Raw genomic sequence first — 15,224 nt, 5'->3', positions numbered from 1 at the left:
AATATGGTGCTAGTCACGAAGAAGTGCTATAGAGAAAATGCTGAGCCCTGATACTTTGTCACTGAGCTACGTGACATACACCGCAAAAGAACGAAAAATCTGGGACAAGCTTAACAGCAGAATATGGTGCTAGTCATGAAGAAGTGCTATAGAAAGGATGCAGAAGCGTAGCATTGTCTTTTTCTGTCACTGAGCACCGTGAAATAGGCTGAAAAAGGACGAAAATCCACGCCAGGTTAAGGTAGAATGATTATATCCAGAATTACCACATTTTAGTGCCCAACCCTGCATGACTGTAATCTAGAGGTCCAAGGCAGTGGTTGACGTGATGGTTAGGTGTTGTAAGCATTGGTTTGAAGCCTCAAAAGCCGATTGGAGCGTTTATTATATGGTCAGGTGCTGTATATATTGACTTGAATCCCTAAGAGCACCTCTAAGCATTGGTTTGAATCCCCAAGGGCCGACTGGAGCGTTTCTTATTATGTGGTCAAGTGCTGTACGTATCGATTTAAATCCCTAAAAGACGGATGACATTTTTTCCATCACGCAATGCCATCAGGGATACAAGTCTCATCTACCCAGAATTCTTCTTAACTAATAGCTTAGCCTCGGTTCCCTAAACTTTACAGGGGGTAATATGGGGCTTGCTGTATTTTTTTTTTCCTTTAGATACATATACAGTACAGCACCAGTATTTTGATATTCAAATTTATTCAAGGTCTGATAATTATATATTCTAGCTTTACTCAGTGTTCACAGTCAGACACTAAATTCCAAGGCAGTTTAATTTCAAACCTACTGTACTGTACATCAATTAGGAGTAATACAGAACAGGTTACTATTTTTTTTTTTTCTAAGCATACGTAGTTAGGAATTTACTGTTTCGATATTCAGTTTATCTAGAAGATTCACGGCCAAACACTCGACCAAAAGACACATACATACGGTATTTGGGGAACTTACTGCTTAGATATATTGTACGAATATTGTTTTATAAGTAGTTTTGTCGAGAAGTTTCCTTTGTCAAACACGCCACTACTGGATGTATGTACATAGAGTTAGGAATTCACTAGTTTCAGTTTTATCAAGAAGTTTCACGGACAAACATTCGACTATTTGACATAGCTACATACTCAGAAATTTCATAGGCTTCCAGTTTCAGAAGTTTCATTATCAAACACACCATTACTAGACATACAGGCTTAGAAATGTACTAGTTTCAATTTTATCCAGATGTATCATGGCCAGATGCTCGATTACATATTGATAACATTCGTATCTGTGGTTCTCACGTTACTCAAAAGAACTTTAATCAACACTGATATTTTTTTCTAGACATACTGATAGATTTAGGAATTTACTGTTACGATAATTTCATTTTTTCCAGAAGTTTTCACGGTCAAACGAGATTATAAGATGATTATATGGAACTGATTAAGATTTTTTCAGCACCCATCCAGATTTACGAAAATACTGTTTACATATATAGTTTCCGTTTCAAACATACATAGATTTAAGAGCTGACTGTTTCGATATTAAGTTTCAGTTTTATCTCGAAGTTTCAGGGTCCATCACTCAATTACAATCTGACAACACTCGTATCTGACGCTCTCACATTACACAAGGAAAACTTAAGTGGCACTGAGGTGAATCACTGGTACTACTACTGCCCACAGTCTTATCTTTACCTGCCTGATAAGTGCTCCTGATAAGAAATCCATTATATCCCTGAAACTACCCCGTGTTATCGTCATTTGGGGGGACTTTTCTATACTGACTCTTCCTTTATCTGTTTTGCATACTCGTCATCACCATCCATTACATCCCTGAAAAGGTTTGCGTTGGTGTCATTTAGGGGGAATTTCTCTTGATTTCATTCGTCATCATCATCATAACCATCATCATCATCATCATCCATTCTATCCATCATCTCTGGGTAACCCCTACCTGTAGGGTTTACATACCCTGGAGATTAATCCTCCTAGAAAAGTTGACTTCTCCTACGCAAATATAATCTCACATCAAATACTATTCTCTTCAAAAGAACTTTCTATACAAGTTCTACAATAGAGACAAACCCTTTAGGTGAGTTACTATCTAATAAATAATAAAGTAGTGTAGCAGTTGCAATAATAGGATAATCTGGAGAAGAATCTGGTGGACTGCAGAGTAATCTTAGCTGTCTTTTGCAGTCCACCATCCTCTTTGGGGGGGACAGGCACTGAACTATGCTTGTATATCCAGGTAGTTGAATCGCCTTGGTTATATTGGTACCACCACATGAAGGCGTCCCTCTCCTGCACCAAACTATTAAAAAAAAAAAACTACAAATACCAGTACTCACCATGCACAGACAATTTACAGTCCTCTCACAAACATACAAATAAACCCCTTGTGACCTTGTGAAAAGGGGCTAGAATGATGATGATGATGATGATGATGATGATGATGATGATGACGATGATGATGATTACTGTATACCGAAAAATGATAACGATAATGATAATAATGATAGTGATAAACGGTGACTAATTACTGAAGATGAAGATGATGATGATTATAAAGAAAAAATGATAATGATGAATATTATTACGAAACTGATAAGGGATGGTCGTGATGGCAAAGAAGAAATTATAACACTAAAAAAAAATACAAGTACGATCCTGTAGCTGATGACTCTGAAGAAAACAGATAACAACAACATTATCAAAAAATAAATAAATAAATAAATAAATGCCAGTACTTACCATGCACAGATATTTTACAATGGCAATGATCTTCGCCAAATTTGTTATAAGCCTCACAGATATAAACTCCTTCGTCCTCCGGGAACACATCTCGAATTACTAGAGAGAACTGGCCTCCTCCATCGTCCTTGTACGTGAATTCGGGCGAGTCTTGGATGGGCTGGTCATTGCGTACCCACACGACCTTCATCGGCATGGAACCTGAAGGGGATAGGTTGTGAATATGTGAGGAACTACTACTACTACTACTACGACAACAACAAAAACCACAACTACTTTTACTACTACAACTTAAAAACAATATACTACTACTACTACTACTGCTGATACTACTACAACTTTGCAATGAATATGAAATGATAAGTTCTAGGCCAAGGTAAAGTTATCCATCTATCTATCTATATCTATTCAACACCAATATAGTTTGTATCAATAACATGCAACAGGATAATACACCTTACTCTTTCCGTTTTTCCTTCTGTTCATCTTCTGTTCAGAGAGAGAGAGAGAGAGAGAGAGAGAGAGAGAGAGAGAGAGAGAGGATGAATTATATACCCCAGAGAAGACCCTTACCTGAGAGAGTAACAGAGAGTGTGAGTTCATCCCCATCAAGGGCTGTGACATCCTCCAGACGCCTGATGAACGAGGGGGGACTCTTTTGGCTGGGGTTATAATGCTCCACAATAACCTGAAACAACACACACACCATGAACACAATCAATCAACACCGTATTCAGTTTTACAAGTCAAAAGCAATCTCTCAATAAACTTCCCCTGACCATCACCCAGACCTCCTGAAACAACAGACACACCATGAACACAATCAATCAACACATTCAATTTTAAAACATAGAATCAATCTCATTAAACTTCCCCTCATCATCATCCAGACCTCCTCTCCCAACCCGAAGTGGAGTGAGAAAAGGTCCAAAGAGCCATAAAAAAAAATTGATAAGAATGAAATACTAAATAAAGAATGTTCAACTGACTGAACCACAATCCCATGCATTAATTGGACTAAAAAAAAGTATGGTGAAAGGACGGTGGGATGGAGCAGAAAAGTGAAAAATATTGATGTGGATATGAGAAGGGACTACTGCCAGGATGAAACACGAAACACTAACCTCACACGAGCATTCTGTCCTCCCAGCATCATTGACGAGGACGCACGTGTATGTTCCAGCATCCGCAGAAGTGACTGAGGGAACTTCCAAGGTGGCAGTCCTCTCATTGTAGGTTTGTGAATACTCCTCGCACAGTGGCAGCAGCTCGTTGTTCCTGAAGGTAAATTCACGGGTATTAATCATCAACCCTGACCTCTTTAGAAACAGGTGTCCGTTTTGTTTCACTTGATAATGACGGATGTTTATGTTCAGCTTATGCAAGACATTTCCCCCCACTTCTGTATAAGTGTCTATTTATTTTGCTCGATACTGTCACTTTATGAGAAACATCTTCCTCCCCATATTTAAAAAAAAAAAAACAAAAAAAAAAAATTAGTCAATCCCCTTTAGTTCCTTTGACTTACACACAGCTGAAAAAATCTTATGGCATTAGTTGGTGTTTAACTGATGTAACTGCAATGGGATATCCAGAGAAAGTATAGAAAAGAGTGTTTTCACCGGACAAAGCTGCTGTTCAGGACTAGCAAAACTCAACTCCAACATGTACAGAAGAGTTACTTATCCATGTGATGTATATCCAATCAAACCAGCCACTAAAACACGTACACACAAGCATACATACATACATATTTACATACATATAAAACAGCTGCCTAACCATGTTATGTGTGTCCACCTAGGCAGTACATAGATACATAAACATCCACACAAACATACACACTGTTTTTCTAAGAGTTAAAAAATACTGCCAGGTGGATCGATTCTTACCTGTACCACTTTGCCCTAGGTGCTGGTGTGCCTCGGTAGTCTGTGGAGAGGTGGAGTCTGCCGCCCTCCCTCACTGTACTGGAGGACATGGGTCGGGTGAAGTGTGGTGGGGTGAGGGGCGACGAGAACCACGATCGCACGTACCCTGCGTATTTGTTGCCTGATGCCTCTGTTGGATGACGAAAGGAATGGGGTTTGTTTTAGCGAGTTTGTTTTCATCTGACTGAATTAGCCTACTCAAATAACATGAATACTCTAGCTGGTTTGTTCTCACCTGACGAAACTTGGCCACTCCTGTAACTCTACCATTAAGTTGTGGTTACCTGATGTCCGATAAGCCTTGGTTATGAGGTAGTAGCGAGTCTTCTAGGTTACTAGACGAAAGAAAGGGAAACAAGAGAGTGGAGTAGCTTGTTCGCACCCCAAGTTAATCTCTATGGCGACCTTGTGCAGCCCAGCATCAAATGAAGGAGAGGAGAGGAGAGGAGAGAGGAGACGAGAGGAGAGAGGAGACGCGAGGAGAGAGGAGACGAGAGGAGAGAACAGAAGAAAAGGACAGGAGAGGAGTAAAGAGGAAAGGTGAGGGATATAAAGTGAAATAAATAATAAAACTTACTAATAACATCCAATCTGGCAGTGGCTTGTTCACGTCCTAGGTCATTATCGATGGTGACCCTGTACAATCCTGCGTCCTGCTGCGTCACCTTGGGAATCTCCAGGATGCGCACCTCCTCCCTCTCCTCCATCCTGTAGCGGCCTCCTTCCAGCAGCTTGATGGAGTCCTTGTCCCACACTGAGCGGGGTCTGGGATGTCCTGTGAAGTGGTTGGTATTAATTTCGAGTCCACGTAATACCAGGTCTCTCTCTCTCTCTCTCTCTCTCTCTCTCTCAGTCCACGTAACACTTGGATTGTTTTAATTCCTACCTCAGATGCATTTACTCAACTCTAGAAAGAACTCTCGCGTATAAGAAAACGTGAATCAAGGCTATACATAACCCAGCCCAATTCAAAATCTTTCCTACGCTGAATATAGTCGTCTGGTATAAGAGTAAAATTACAAAAGACGAAGGGGTTTATGAAGTACAAGCTTGCTGGAGTAATATGCTTTCTTTAGCCATCCTTTCATTAAACCGAACATTGTGTGTGAGAGAATATGCCTTGATTTCATAGTGTCGTGAACTGTTAGGCCAAAAACTGTTACATCCGAACAATAAGCACAATATAAGTAATGGCAGGGGACAGGGCGACATGCAGGCGATTTGTTTGTGGCCACTCCTTACGGGATGAAGGCGTCTGGCTATAGATAGATGGATTGATAGTGCGACTCTTCCTCTCGTGACATACCTTTGACAGCACACTGGAAGCTGACAGTATCGCCCTCCTCCACAATGCGATCGTGAGGGATGTAGTAGAACTTGGGGCCGTGGGACCTCCTTGTCTTTGACCTGGTACTGGGTTCTGGGGTTCGACGTCGGGCTGTGGGGAGGCAAGAAAATCCAAGAAAATATCAGTGTGGGGAGGCAAGAAAATCCAAGAAAATATCAGTGTGGGAAGGCAAGAAAATCCAAGAAAATATCAGTGTGGGAAGGCAAAGAAATCCAAGAAAATATCAGTGTGGGAAGGCAAGAAAATCCAAGAAAATATTAGCAGGAGTCGGTGAATGGAGCTGTCTTAAGCTCGAATTCTCGCTGGGTACGGAAGCTCCCAAACACCCTTTCCTTAGTGATTTATTTTTGGATATGGTAGACTCGTATTCTCGTGGGGTAAGGAAGCTCCCTGACACCCTTTCCTTAGTGATTTATTTTGGATATGGCTGGTTTATATGCTTTTGTACGTTATTTATGTAGAGTATGGCGACATTGGATGGATTTATGTAACACAGAACAGTAAGGTGTAATAAGCAAAATAAATCACTTAGGAAAAAGGTGTTAGGGAGCTTCCTTTTCTGATGCGAATTCCGGCTTTAATATTACAAATGGAAGGGCGGAATACAACAGTTCTTTCACCTTAACTTGGCCTAGATTTTTGTCCTCTTGTAGCTTAGTTCACGTAGCTTTAATCTGACAATGTTATGGCTCTACATCATTTCCCATGTAATTTTACGTGACTAACACCACAATTTAGAGTTCGTCTACTGCTACATCTCCGCATTAAAGAAGCTGAGATACCGATTACAGGCCAAGCTAAGTAAAAGCAGTAGAACAATGTGTTAAAGTACTGGACCTGATTTGGTTTAAAGACAACAGACAGTAAGATAGTCATTAAACATTACGGGAAATATAAGTCGTCAACAGTATGAGAGAAAGGTCAAGTCTGTCAATAACAGAAAGATATAGGCAATAAATTCTTAAAGTTTCTATTATTCCGGCTCTTTCGCAATAACTGAAGCAAAGTAAGAGGCTCTCATTTATCAAGTGTAATACTTAGGTTGTCTTAATCAGCAACAGTACGATATACACTGTCTTAAGGTTTTGTCGGCAAAAGTAGCACGCTCACTGAAGACTGAGATCATTCTTTGTGGGTAGCGGTTAGTAGGTTCTTAATTTAGTGTTAGGTCTTTAATTAACACCAAGATACACAAGCCAACACAACACTGCATTACATCCCGCTTATCACACGGGACAGCTGATAACACCGTAAATCACTCCATGGATTATCTAAACAGGTGTTACAAATCAAAAGCGCCTTCACCTGCTCGTAAGTGATACATTTTTCCACTTTGGCTTCCGGGTAAGAGTTCGTATTCCCAGCGGTTAAGGAAGCTCCCTAACACCTCTTTCTTATCGATTTATTTCTGGATACAGCAGGCTAATATCGCTTTGTATGTTATTTATGCACAGAATAATGATGTTAGAATGAGTTAGGTAACACAGAGGGGGATGTCAAGATGTAACAAATAAAATAAATCGCTTAGGAAGAGGAGTTAGGGAGCTTCCTTAACCGACGAGAGTATTAGCCAAAGGGGTCATTTGTTGTTGCCCATCTATACTGCCCTAATCACCGTGATCGTCAATCTATACTCTGTTCACTGTAACTTGGCCTAAAACTGCCATCTCCCCATCTTCAGTACTGGGATATAACAATAAATTAAACCAGAGTATGATGCTAGTCACGAAGGAGTACTAAGAAAAGGATGTAGCCTAGATGCAATGTCTTATTCTGCCATCAAACTACGTAAAATGAGCCGCACAAGGACGAAAATCTGGGCCAAGTTTGAGGAAAAAGAGTATGGTGTAAGTTATTTAAATTAACTCGTCAATTTAATTCAACTAAAACAAACAGCAGACAGTCAGAAATTCGGTCAAAAAATTACTGATTAGAGGTGGACTTCAAAAGATTATTAATACACAAGTACACTACACATTCTTCTCATATTTAAATTCTTACACATGAAACCGGCGAGTGGAATGCATGCTCCCAATTTTCTGACGATAAATTCTAGAGCGTGACAGGTGGCATGCGTTCTGCCTTCCTACATTTTTCTAACTGCACTCTGTAATGTGGGATGCAAGCTGACAGTACCTTAAAACCACAGGCGTTCCAAAAATGACAATAAAGATTAATGGACCTGCATTCCACTTTTACGGTTTAAGTATACAACCATAACACAAAATCACAACACAGAATTTCAGATTCTTTCGTGAGTTCATCGACCGGAGATGCAATACCCATTAATATGAAGTTAAGTACCCCAGTGTTCATGTTCACAAGTTCTGTCTACCCATGCAACTTTTTATATTCTCATTACCTGCCTAAAGTTGGGTATCTGCATATTGCGTAGCGTAAGTGGTTTAACGTAGAGGATTAGTTCACTACAGCAACACAAACTCCTCACGAAACTGCACTCCTCACTCGTAAAATCTTTTAATATCATCACTCCATGCAAAATATACACACAAATTATCAAACCACCAACTCTGACTCCTACTGCAAATATCATTACTTTTTTCTTCCCAATAACAAACCACAAGGGTAGAGTTTTGGTGGCCCACGTGAGATTACACACACTGCTTTTCAACACAAGACCCTGCAAATCTTTCTTCATTTTTTATCTCATTTCTCTATTTACTTCTTTCATTATTTTTTATACCCAGAACTTAATACCAGCAGTCTCTATGTGGTTATAATGAAGCTCTGTTCCTGTGATTTTTTTCTCAGCACTTAACTATGTCGAGGTTAGCACTAAAAAACATTAATGGAGGCTTACTTCCAAAACGGGATACTCATGCTCTATCACACATCGTCTACTTCACGGGCAGACTGTAAAATAACACCCCATGCTTGTATAACATCATTAGTTCAATCCACACCAGGTAACACTACGACAAGAGGCAAGGAAAGACCAACACACCAACACAATTAGGTATAATACTGACTATTAATACTCTGGGGAAGGAATGATAAGGATGGTGTGTGTGTGTGTGTGTGTGTGTGTGTGTGTGTGTGTGTGTTATGTAGTTCTATTTACTGCTGGTGTACTGTGCAAATCTATTAAGCATGTAGATACCAGGGTTACGGTATATTAACAGTTTATTCATATGACAGGGTATAATGCGGCCAAGTAGCGATGATGATGATGTTTTGCGGCGTGCACTCCCCTCTTGGCGGGCTAAAGCTTTGTCCCTATTTAGAGAACTTCATGGATGCTGCACACGACAACCAGATGCCCTTCCTAGCAGCATCAATGACTACAGGGTGGGGTTGAGAGTGCACTAATACAAGATGATTTTGCTAAAGGATGATTAAAGAACAGTTCAATATCAGTTAGGTCTCATCGTTAAACGGACACATAAATACAAAGGAGTAAAATTCTCCGTTTGGCGTGACAGGTGCTCTAAGACATCCTAGTATGTGATCATAATAACAATATGTATGTGCTGTAAGTGTGACGGGGACGTGGATATAACTTTAGTTCTGTATGAGAGTTATGATGATGACATGGGATGGCACGGCAAGTGAGAGGTACGGAGGTCGGATTGGACAGTGAGGGAGGCGACGGGAGGAACGAAAAGGGTATGGGGAAGGGATGAGGGTGCGAGACATCTAACCTAGTAGCAGAGGAGAGCAGCCGCGAGACAGAGGGCGCCAGCGAGGTAAAATGACGGAGGGTTCCCGCCAGCCAACACCCGCCCAGGAGTGAGCACTACCCTCACCTGCAACACCCACCACACACTCACCCTATGACCTCACACACACACACACACACACACACACACACACACACACACACACACACACACACACACACTGTCCTGGTGTTTACCCCTCTCACGTACGGAAAATATGCTGTTAACCCTTAAACTCTTAGATGATCGCATTTTTGTTTTCTCGTAATCAGTTTGAAGTACTATTTAAATGATGTGCCATACTGCGAACTGCGAAATTATATGCAAGAAGAACTAATGACCGTGGGATACAACTCAAAATACAGTACTTCTAGAGGGGAAGGCTCATTTTAATGTGGGGAAGAGCTGAACATACTGTAGCTGAACACGTACAACAGCCGTGCAAGAAGTAAGGTTTTGTTTGCGCCTGGCACGATACGCGAAACATATTCCTTAATTAAAAATAACCAAGACTCATTCCATCTCAGTATTAAAACTGCAAACTACTTCTAATATAATGAAAAATAGTTTAATCAGGTACAGAAGTAACTTGAATGACAAAATGTGAGATTACAGTCATACTGTGGTTGCGAAGTCAAGTTTTGGTGCGAAAATTGGACATATATTGATGTCAGCTCAGGCTTAAGGGTTAATCAGCATACTCGTAGTACACGAAAACATGATGTACAATCAGACCAAAAAGTATCTTTGTGTTTTCTGTCTCACTCTTTAAAACAGTGGATGAAAAATTTTGAAAATGTTCTCCAGTTACTTCTCTTCGTGTACTGCTTCTTGTTGAAGGAGGAGTTTTGTATGAAAGTATTTGCCCTATTGGGAAAAAAAGTGAACTGCAGTGCAAACTGAACTATAAAACTCTATTACCTAAATGAAGGTACTTTTTGGAGGGGGTGATATATTAAACACATAATAATTGACATGATATACATAACATCAATAGGCAACAATGAACAACAGAAGGATGGCACAATAACATTAACTGTACACTTTACAATATGGCTAACCAACTAAACAAATTCTATCAAGGTTCCTAAATATCACAAAAATCAAACTGTCCTCAAAGTCTGAAGTACAAATAGTTCTAAACTCCAACTGGTCCTAAAATTCGGAAGTAACTAAACATAACCTAAAAATAAAATCAAACTGTCCTTCAGTGTTAAAATAACTACATACTGTATACTCTACTACTAAATTTCTAAGTAATGTCTGAGTTTTGCCATATCTCTATTAAGGAATTCAGTGCCTAACCAATATAAATTGCCCACTGCATCTGCGAAATGTCTCTGCATTACTGATACTGAATAGAGCCACGAGAGAAAGGCATAGAATACCCTCGAATTAACTAGAGAAAACGTAATTGCAAAATAGAAAACCTGCATGAATATGGGTAACTAAAGCATACATTACTCACGCTGGAAGCCAACTGACGGTGATCGTGACCACCTAGAAGGCGTGTTAGATGGGGTGGTTCTGCGTGAGAGGTCCGGTCGGTGCTCCATTTGGACTGTCACGTCGTTCTCCTTGTCGTCAGCCACTGCAATTAAGAAGCTTGCTGGTAAAATCAAGGCAGGTAATCAAATATTTAGTTGTATGAAGAAGGTAATTAAATATTCTTAGTTGTATGAAGAATTAGGCTACCCTCTGTTTGTGTCCTGCTTCGTCGACCACTGTGAATGAAGAAAAGGTTTACTGGCAAAATTATAGCTGAGCATGTACGAAAAAGGGAGAATTATCAACATCATACCCAGTTAAACGGATGACAAAATAATTCACATTCTTCACGCCCCCAAAAGTAGGAAGAAAATACTGCCAGGAAGAAGGTCTAAGTCAGATTCATGCTTCCGTATCCCCACAACAAATACAAATTCCGTACTGATGCAAGATTCATCCAAAATACCCTAGAACATGGACATCTTCCTGACTACATACACTTAGACAAGATTCTTTCACGGAAGGAGGGAGAGCAGGGGTATGGGGCATCGTTAAGTACTATGGAACGTCATCATTTGTCATCGTAAGTGCTATGGAAGGCCTCTATTTGTCATCGTAAGTGCTATGCAAGGCCTCTACCTCATCGTAAGTGCAATAGAAGGCCACTATATGTTACTGAAAGCTACGTAGTTAATAAAATAGTGGTCCTTATATGCTAGGGAGACCAGTAAGTGAATAAATGGCGTCTATTCATTAAACCTACTTCCTAAATGAAATGGAAGACCTCCATTTAAGTTAGAGATCATTCTAAGCGACAATGGGTACGGTTGGATTCCTAATTTAACCCTGAATACTTCTTCCATATTTCCTGGGGAGAGGAGGACAATCGCCCCTTATCAACACTCGGAGAAAAGGTTAAAAATCATCCTGACTTACGTTTCAATAGAAAACTGAATGCCTTTTATTACACCTGAATAAACGATTTCACTCATGTCCAAGAAGCCGTCTGCATTAAGTCTCTTCTGTCGATTACAATGATGATGCTGACATGATGATGAGTAATAGAAAACGTGGACAATCGCTGACACTAAACTATTTTTCTCAAACTATCAACAACCACTATGGCAAAATAGGAGCCTTGCCCATGTCGGTGAGGTTGATGTGGGAGTATCTGCCTGTGGTGTATGCAGAATAAGTCGCGACAGAGGAGGTGTTACGAAATCTAAAGCCACTTACTCTCAACAACAAGCGTGGCCGAAGTTACAGCCTTGCCCATGTCGTTGAGGATGATGCAGGAGTACTCGCCCTCGTCCTCGGGGTACACCTCCCGGATCTTAAGTCGCACTCGAGTACCGTCCCATTCGCTCTCCACATCACCGCCTAGTTTCAACACCTGTGAAGATGATAGACAGATAAACAGATAAATTAAGAAATAGACACACCTGTGGAGAAGATCCATAAATATATAAATAACTAGATACACCTGTGGAGAACAGATAATTATATTAATGAATAAAAATGCACCTGTGATGGTGGATAAATAAGTAAATAAAATAACACCTGTGGAGACAGATAGAAAGTTATAAAACTGAATGTGTGACAGAGAATAAGGAAATGTATGAAAAAGATATTTAGAAGGACGGATCAATGGATAGGAGAGACAAGACAGATACAGACTGACTATATGACTGATACACACACACACACACACACACAGGTAGGCTGGTAGACAAGTAGGAAAAGATGTACGATGGAAGGACGACAAAGACAAATATAAAAACAGAATAAAGATGGATTGATAAACATAGACAGATACTCGACTCCTCACCTTGCCCTGCTTCTCCCATCGTATGACCGAGTTCTTGGGTGCGTCGACTAATGCCTCAAGGGTGACAGAATCGCCGTCGCAGCAGCGGACGTCCTGAAGCGGCCGCGTCACCACCGGCACCTGCTCCATCACGCTGCATGTGGCAAGAGACGGCATGTGTTGGTTAAATACGCCAATCCAAGTGCAGTCGGCCTAAGAAGTGACGCCGGAGTATCCAGAAGTTTTCGGTCAGCGATAGTGCACAGACTCTTCCCTATATCTATACGAGGTGAAACCTAATACGTAAAATTGTTACGAAAAAACAATAAATCAATGCCAAAGTACCTGTACATTTCAAAATTGTAGGAAGCAGTTCGTTAGTTACGATAATAGGAAATCCTGAACGGAACTAATTGAAATTTCACAACTATCGTTCAAGGAGATCAGGAATAATTTGTGGAGTTCAAATCTAGTATGGTAACACGCAATAATTTTTTAGTAGCGTAAGACTGAACAAAAGGGAGCTTCAATAAATAATTAAAATTAACAATTATTATTTATAAAATAATTTCCGTTACAATACCAGGGAATAATTTAAAGTCATTTATTTCCGTTTCCAACGTCTCCATGGACGACGACAGAAGGCGGGAAGGTGGAGTAAGCCAGTAAGCTATTTTAAATGTTTCGATCAACACGCACGAAAGGAGATAACATTTACTCAACGACATGCAGTTATTACACTACGTTTGGCCAGTTTTCCATTAAGAGAAATCTCTGGATTATGTAATATAAGCAAGAGGGCTATCGGTGAGAGAAGTATAAAAATAGAACCTCGAAATTTGCCTAGAGTCGGAGCTCCTTGGAGAATGGTAACTTCTGTCGTAGTCTGATATCCTCACTGCATAATCGATTAGCAAGAGTAATAAAATGCAGAGGTGCATAAACAAATGACTGGGTTCAAAACTTCCAGATCAGCATTTTCTGTTCAGCAGGACAATACAGTTTATTTAAAAAGACAGATATTAAGATTACAAGATGGAGTAAAAAGTGCGTGCTTTTGCATTGCAAGGGCTTATGAACTCATGTTTTGGTCCTGGTTATTGCCTAGTGTAGGAGAGAAAGACAAAGTCTGTCGGACCTCCTTGCAACTAAAAATAATTGCATCAACTGGGAATAAGGTTGCTCATTATAATTATTACTGGCGAGAGGAAGATGGAATAAAAGGCAGTAGGCTATGGCCTTGCTGCTACCGCAGGTAGGGCATCATTACGAAGAATAATTTCACTGTTATGGCATCCTTATTGTTGCTGTATCATCACCATAGCATTTGAAAATAAGACAGTGTATTGCAGTCACAAGAATTTTCCTTACCTAGTCTTCAAAACCAGACATCTGTATTTGAAATCATGGAAAACAAATAAATCAGGAACACGGAGCTATAGGCCTACTGCCCACCGCGCGCGGAGCAATACACTTCACATTCTTCAAATCGGGTAAAGGTAGCTAAGTGTTAATTTCTAATATATCACTGCCTCCTGTTATTCATTTTACATTATCCTTAGCGCGATATAATATATACTTTATTTGATATGACGTGATGAAGGCTTTGAATGTTTACCTTATAGTCACTGTTTTCATTGAACGTATGGCAGTACAGAGTGACCCAAGCAATCTGAAACTCTGCCATCACTTCTTGGGGCGACTGTACATACATGAAGGCAACGCTAATTTACTCGCTTAACACATCATTGGAGGTGGTTGTAACTATAACATTTCACATGGAACCCAGTGAAGGACAGGATTTTCTACTGTGAAGGAGTGACGACCAGAGTTAGTCCTTCCTCATGCTGGCGAGTGGAGAAAGGTGTCTGTTGTAGAGTGATTCACATGACAGTCATTCCTATCAGATAAACAGTCACTACAACAACGCTATATGGGGTGCTGTGACCTTGTGTACATACCGAATTACTCATCACACACGTGGAATCTGGTATAGTTACACCTTCAGGATAAAGACATTAATTTCCTTTCATGTACCGAGACTTTTACCAGATGATAATATAATACTCCGCTCACAAGAGATCTCTCAGACTGGCGGAATCACAAGCAATTTCCACTAACCCTTCTAAAATCATTCTGTTTTTCCATTTTGTGTTGGCTACATTAAGTCACACAATTATAACCCCTTTACTCCCGTGACAATTTTATTCAGTTCAGGCGAGA

At 40.2% G+C, this 15,224-nt stretch overlaps 1 protein-coding gene across 1 annotated transcript in view; it reads right to left on the bottom strand.

Annotated features, from left to right (window-relative positions):
* LOC145407439 (uncharacterized) overlaps positions 1-15,224 on the bottom strand; it is a 447,869-nt gene that overhangs the window by 27,146 nt on the left and 405,499 nt on the right. The window contains exons 25-34 of the mRNA XM_080278366.1: positions 13,023-13,155; positions 12,431-12,587; positions 11,175-11,297; positions 9,689-9,793; positions 5,985-6,116; positions 5,256-5,453; positions 4,640-4,808; positions 3,872-4,025; positions 3,321-3,435; positions 2,748-2,948 (exon numbers count right to left, since the gene is read on the bottom strand). Of these exons, the coding sequence (XP_080134492.1) occupies positions 2,748-2,948; positions 3,321-3,435; positions 3,872-4,025; positions 4,640-4,808; positions 5,256-5,453; positions 5,985-6,116; positions 9,689-9,793; positions 11,175-11,297; positions 12,431-12,587; positions 13,023-13,155 (1,487 nt within the window). The remainder of the gene's footprint in view (positions 1-2,747; positions 2,949-3,320; positions 3,436-3,871; positions 4,026-4,639; positions 4,809-5,255; positions 5,454-5,984; positions 6,117-9,688; positions 9,794-11,174; positions 11,298-12,430; positions 12,588-13,022; positions 13,156-15,224) is intronic.

This window comes from Coenobita brevimanus, chromosome 73 (assembly GCF_032717465.1).
Source record: "Coenobita brevimanus isolate Jiangsu-jjx chromosome 73, ASM3271746v2, whole genome shotgun sequence".
NCBI classification, from domain to species: Eukaryota; Metazoa; Arthropoda; class Malacostraca; order Decapoda; family Coenobitidae; genus Coenobita; species Coenobita brevimanus.
This window is presented reverse-complemented; position numbering and strand designations above follow the sequence as displayed.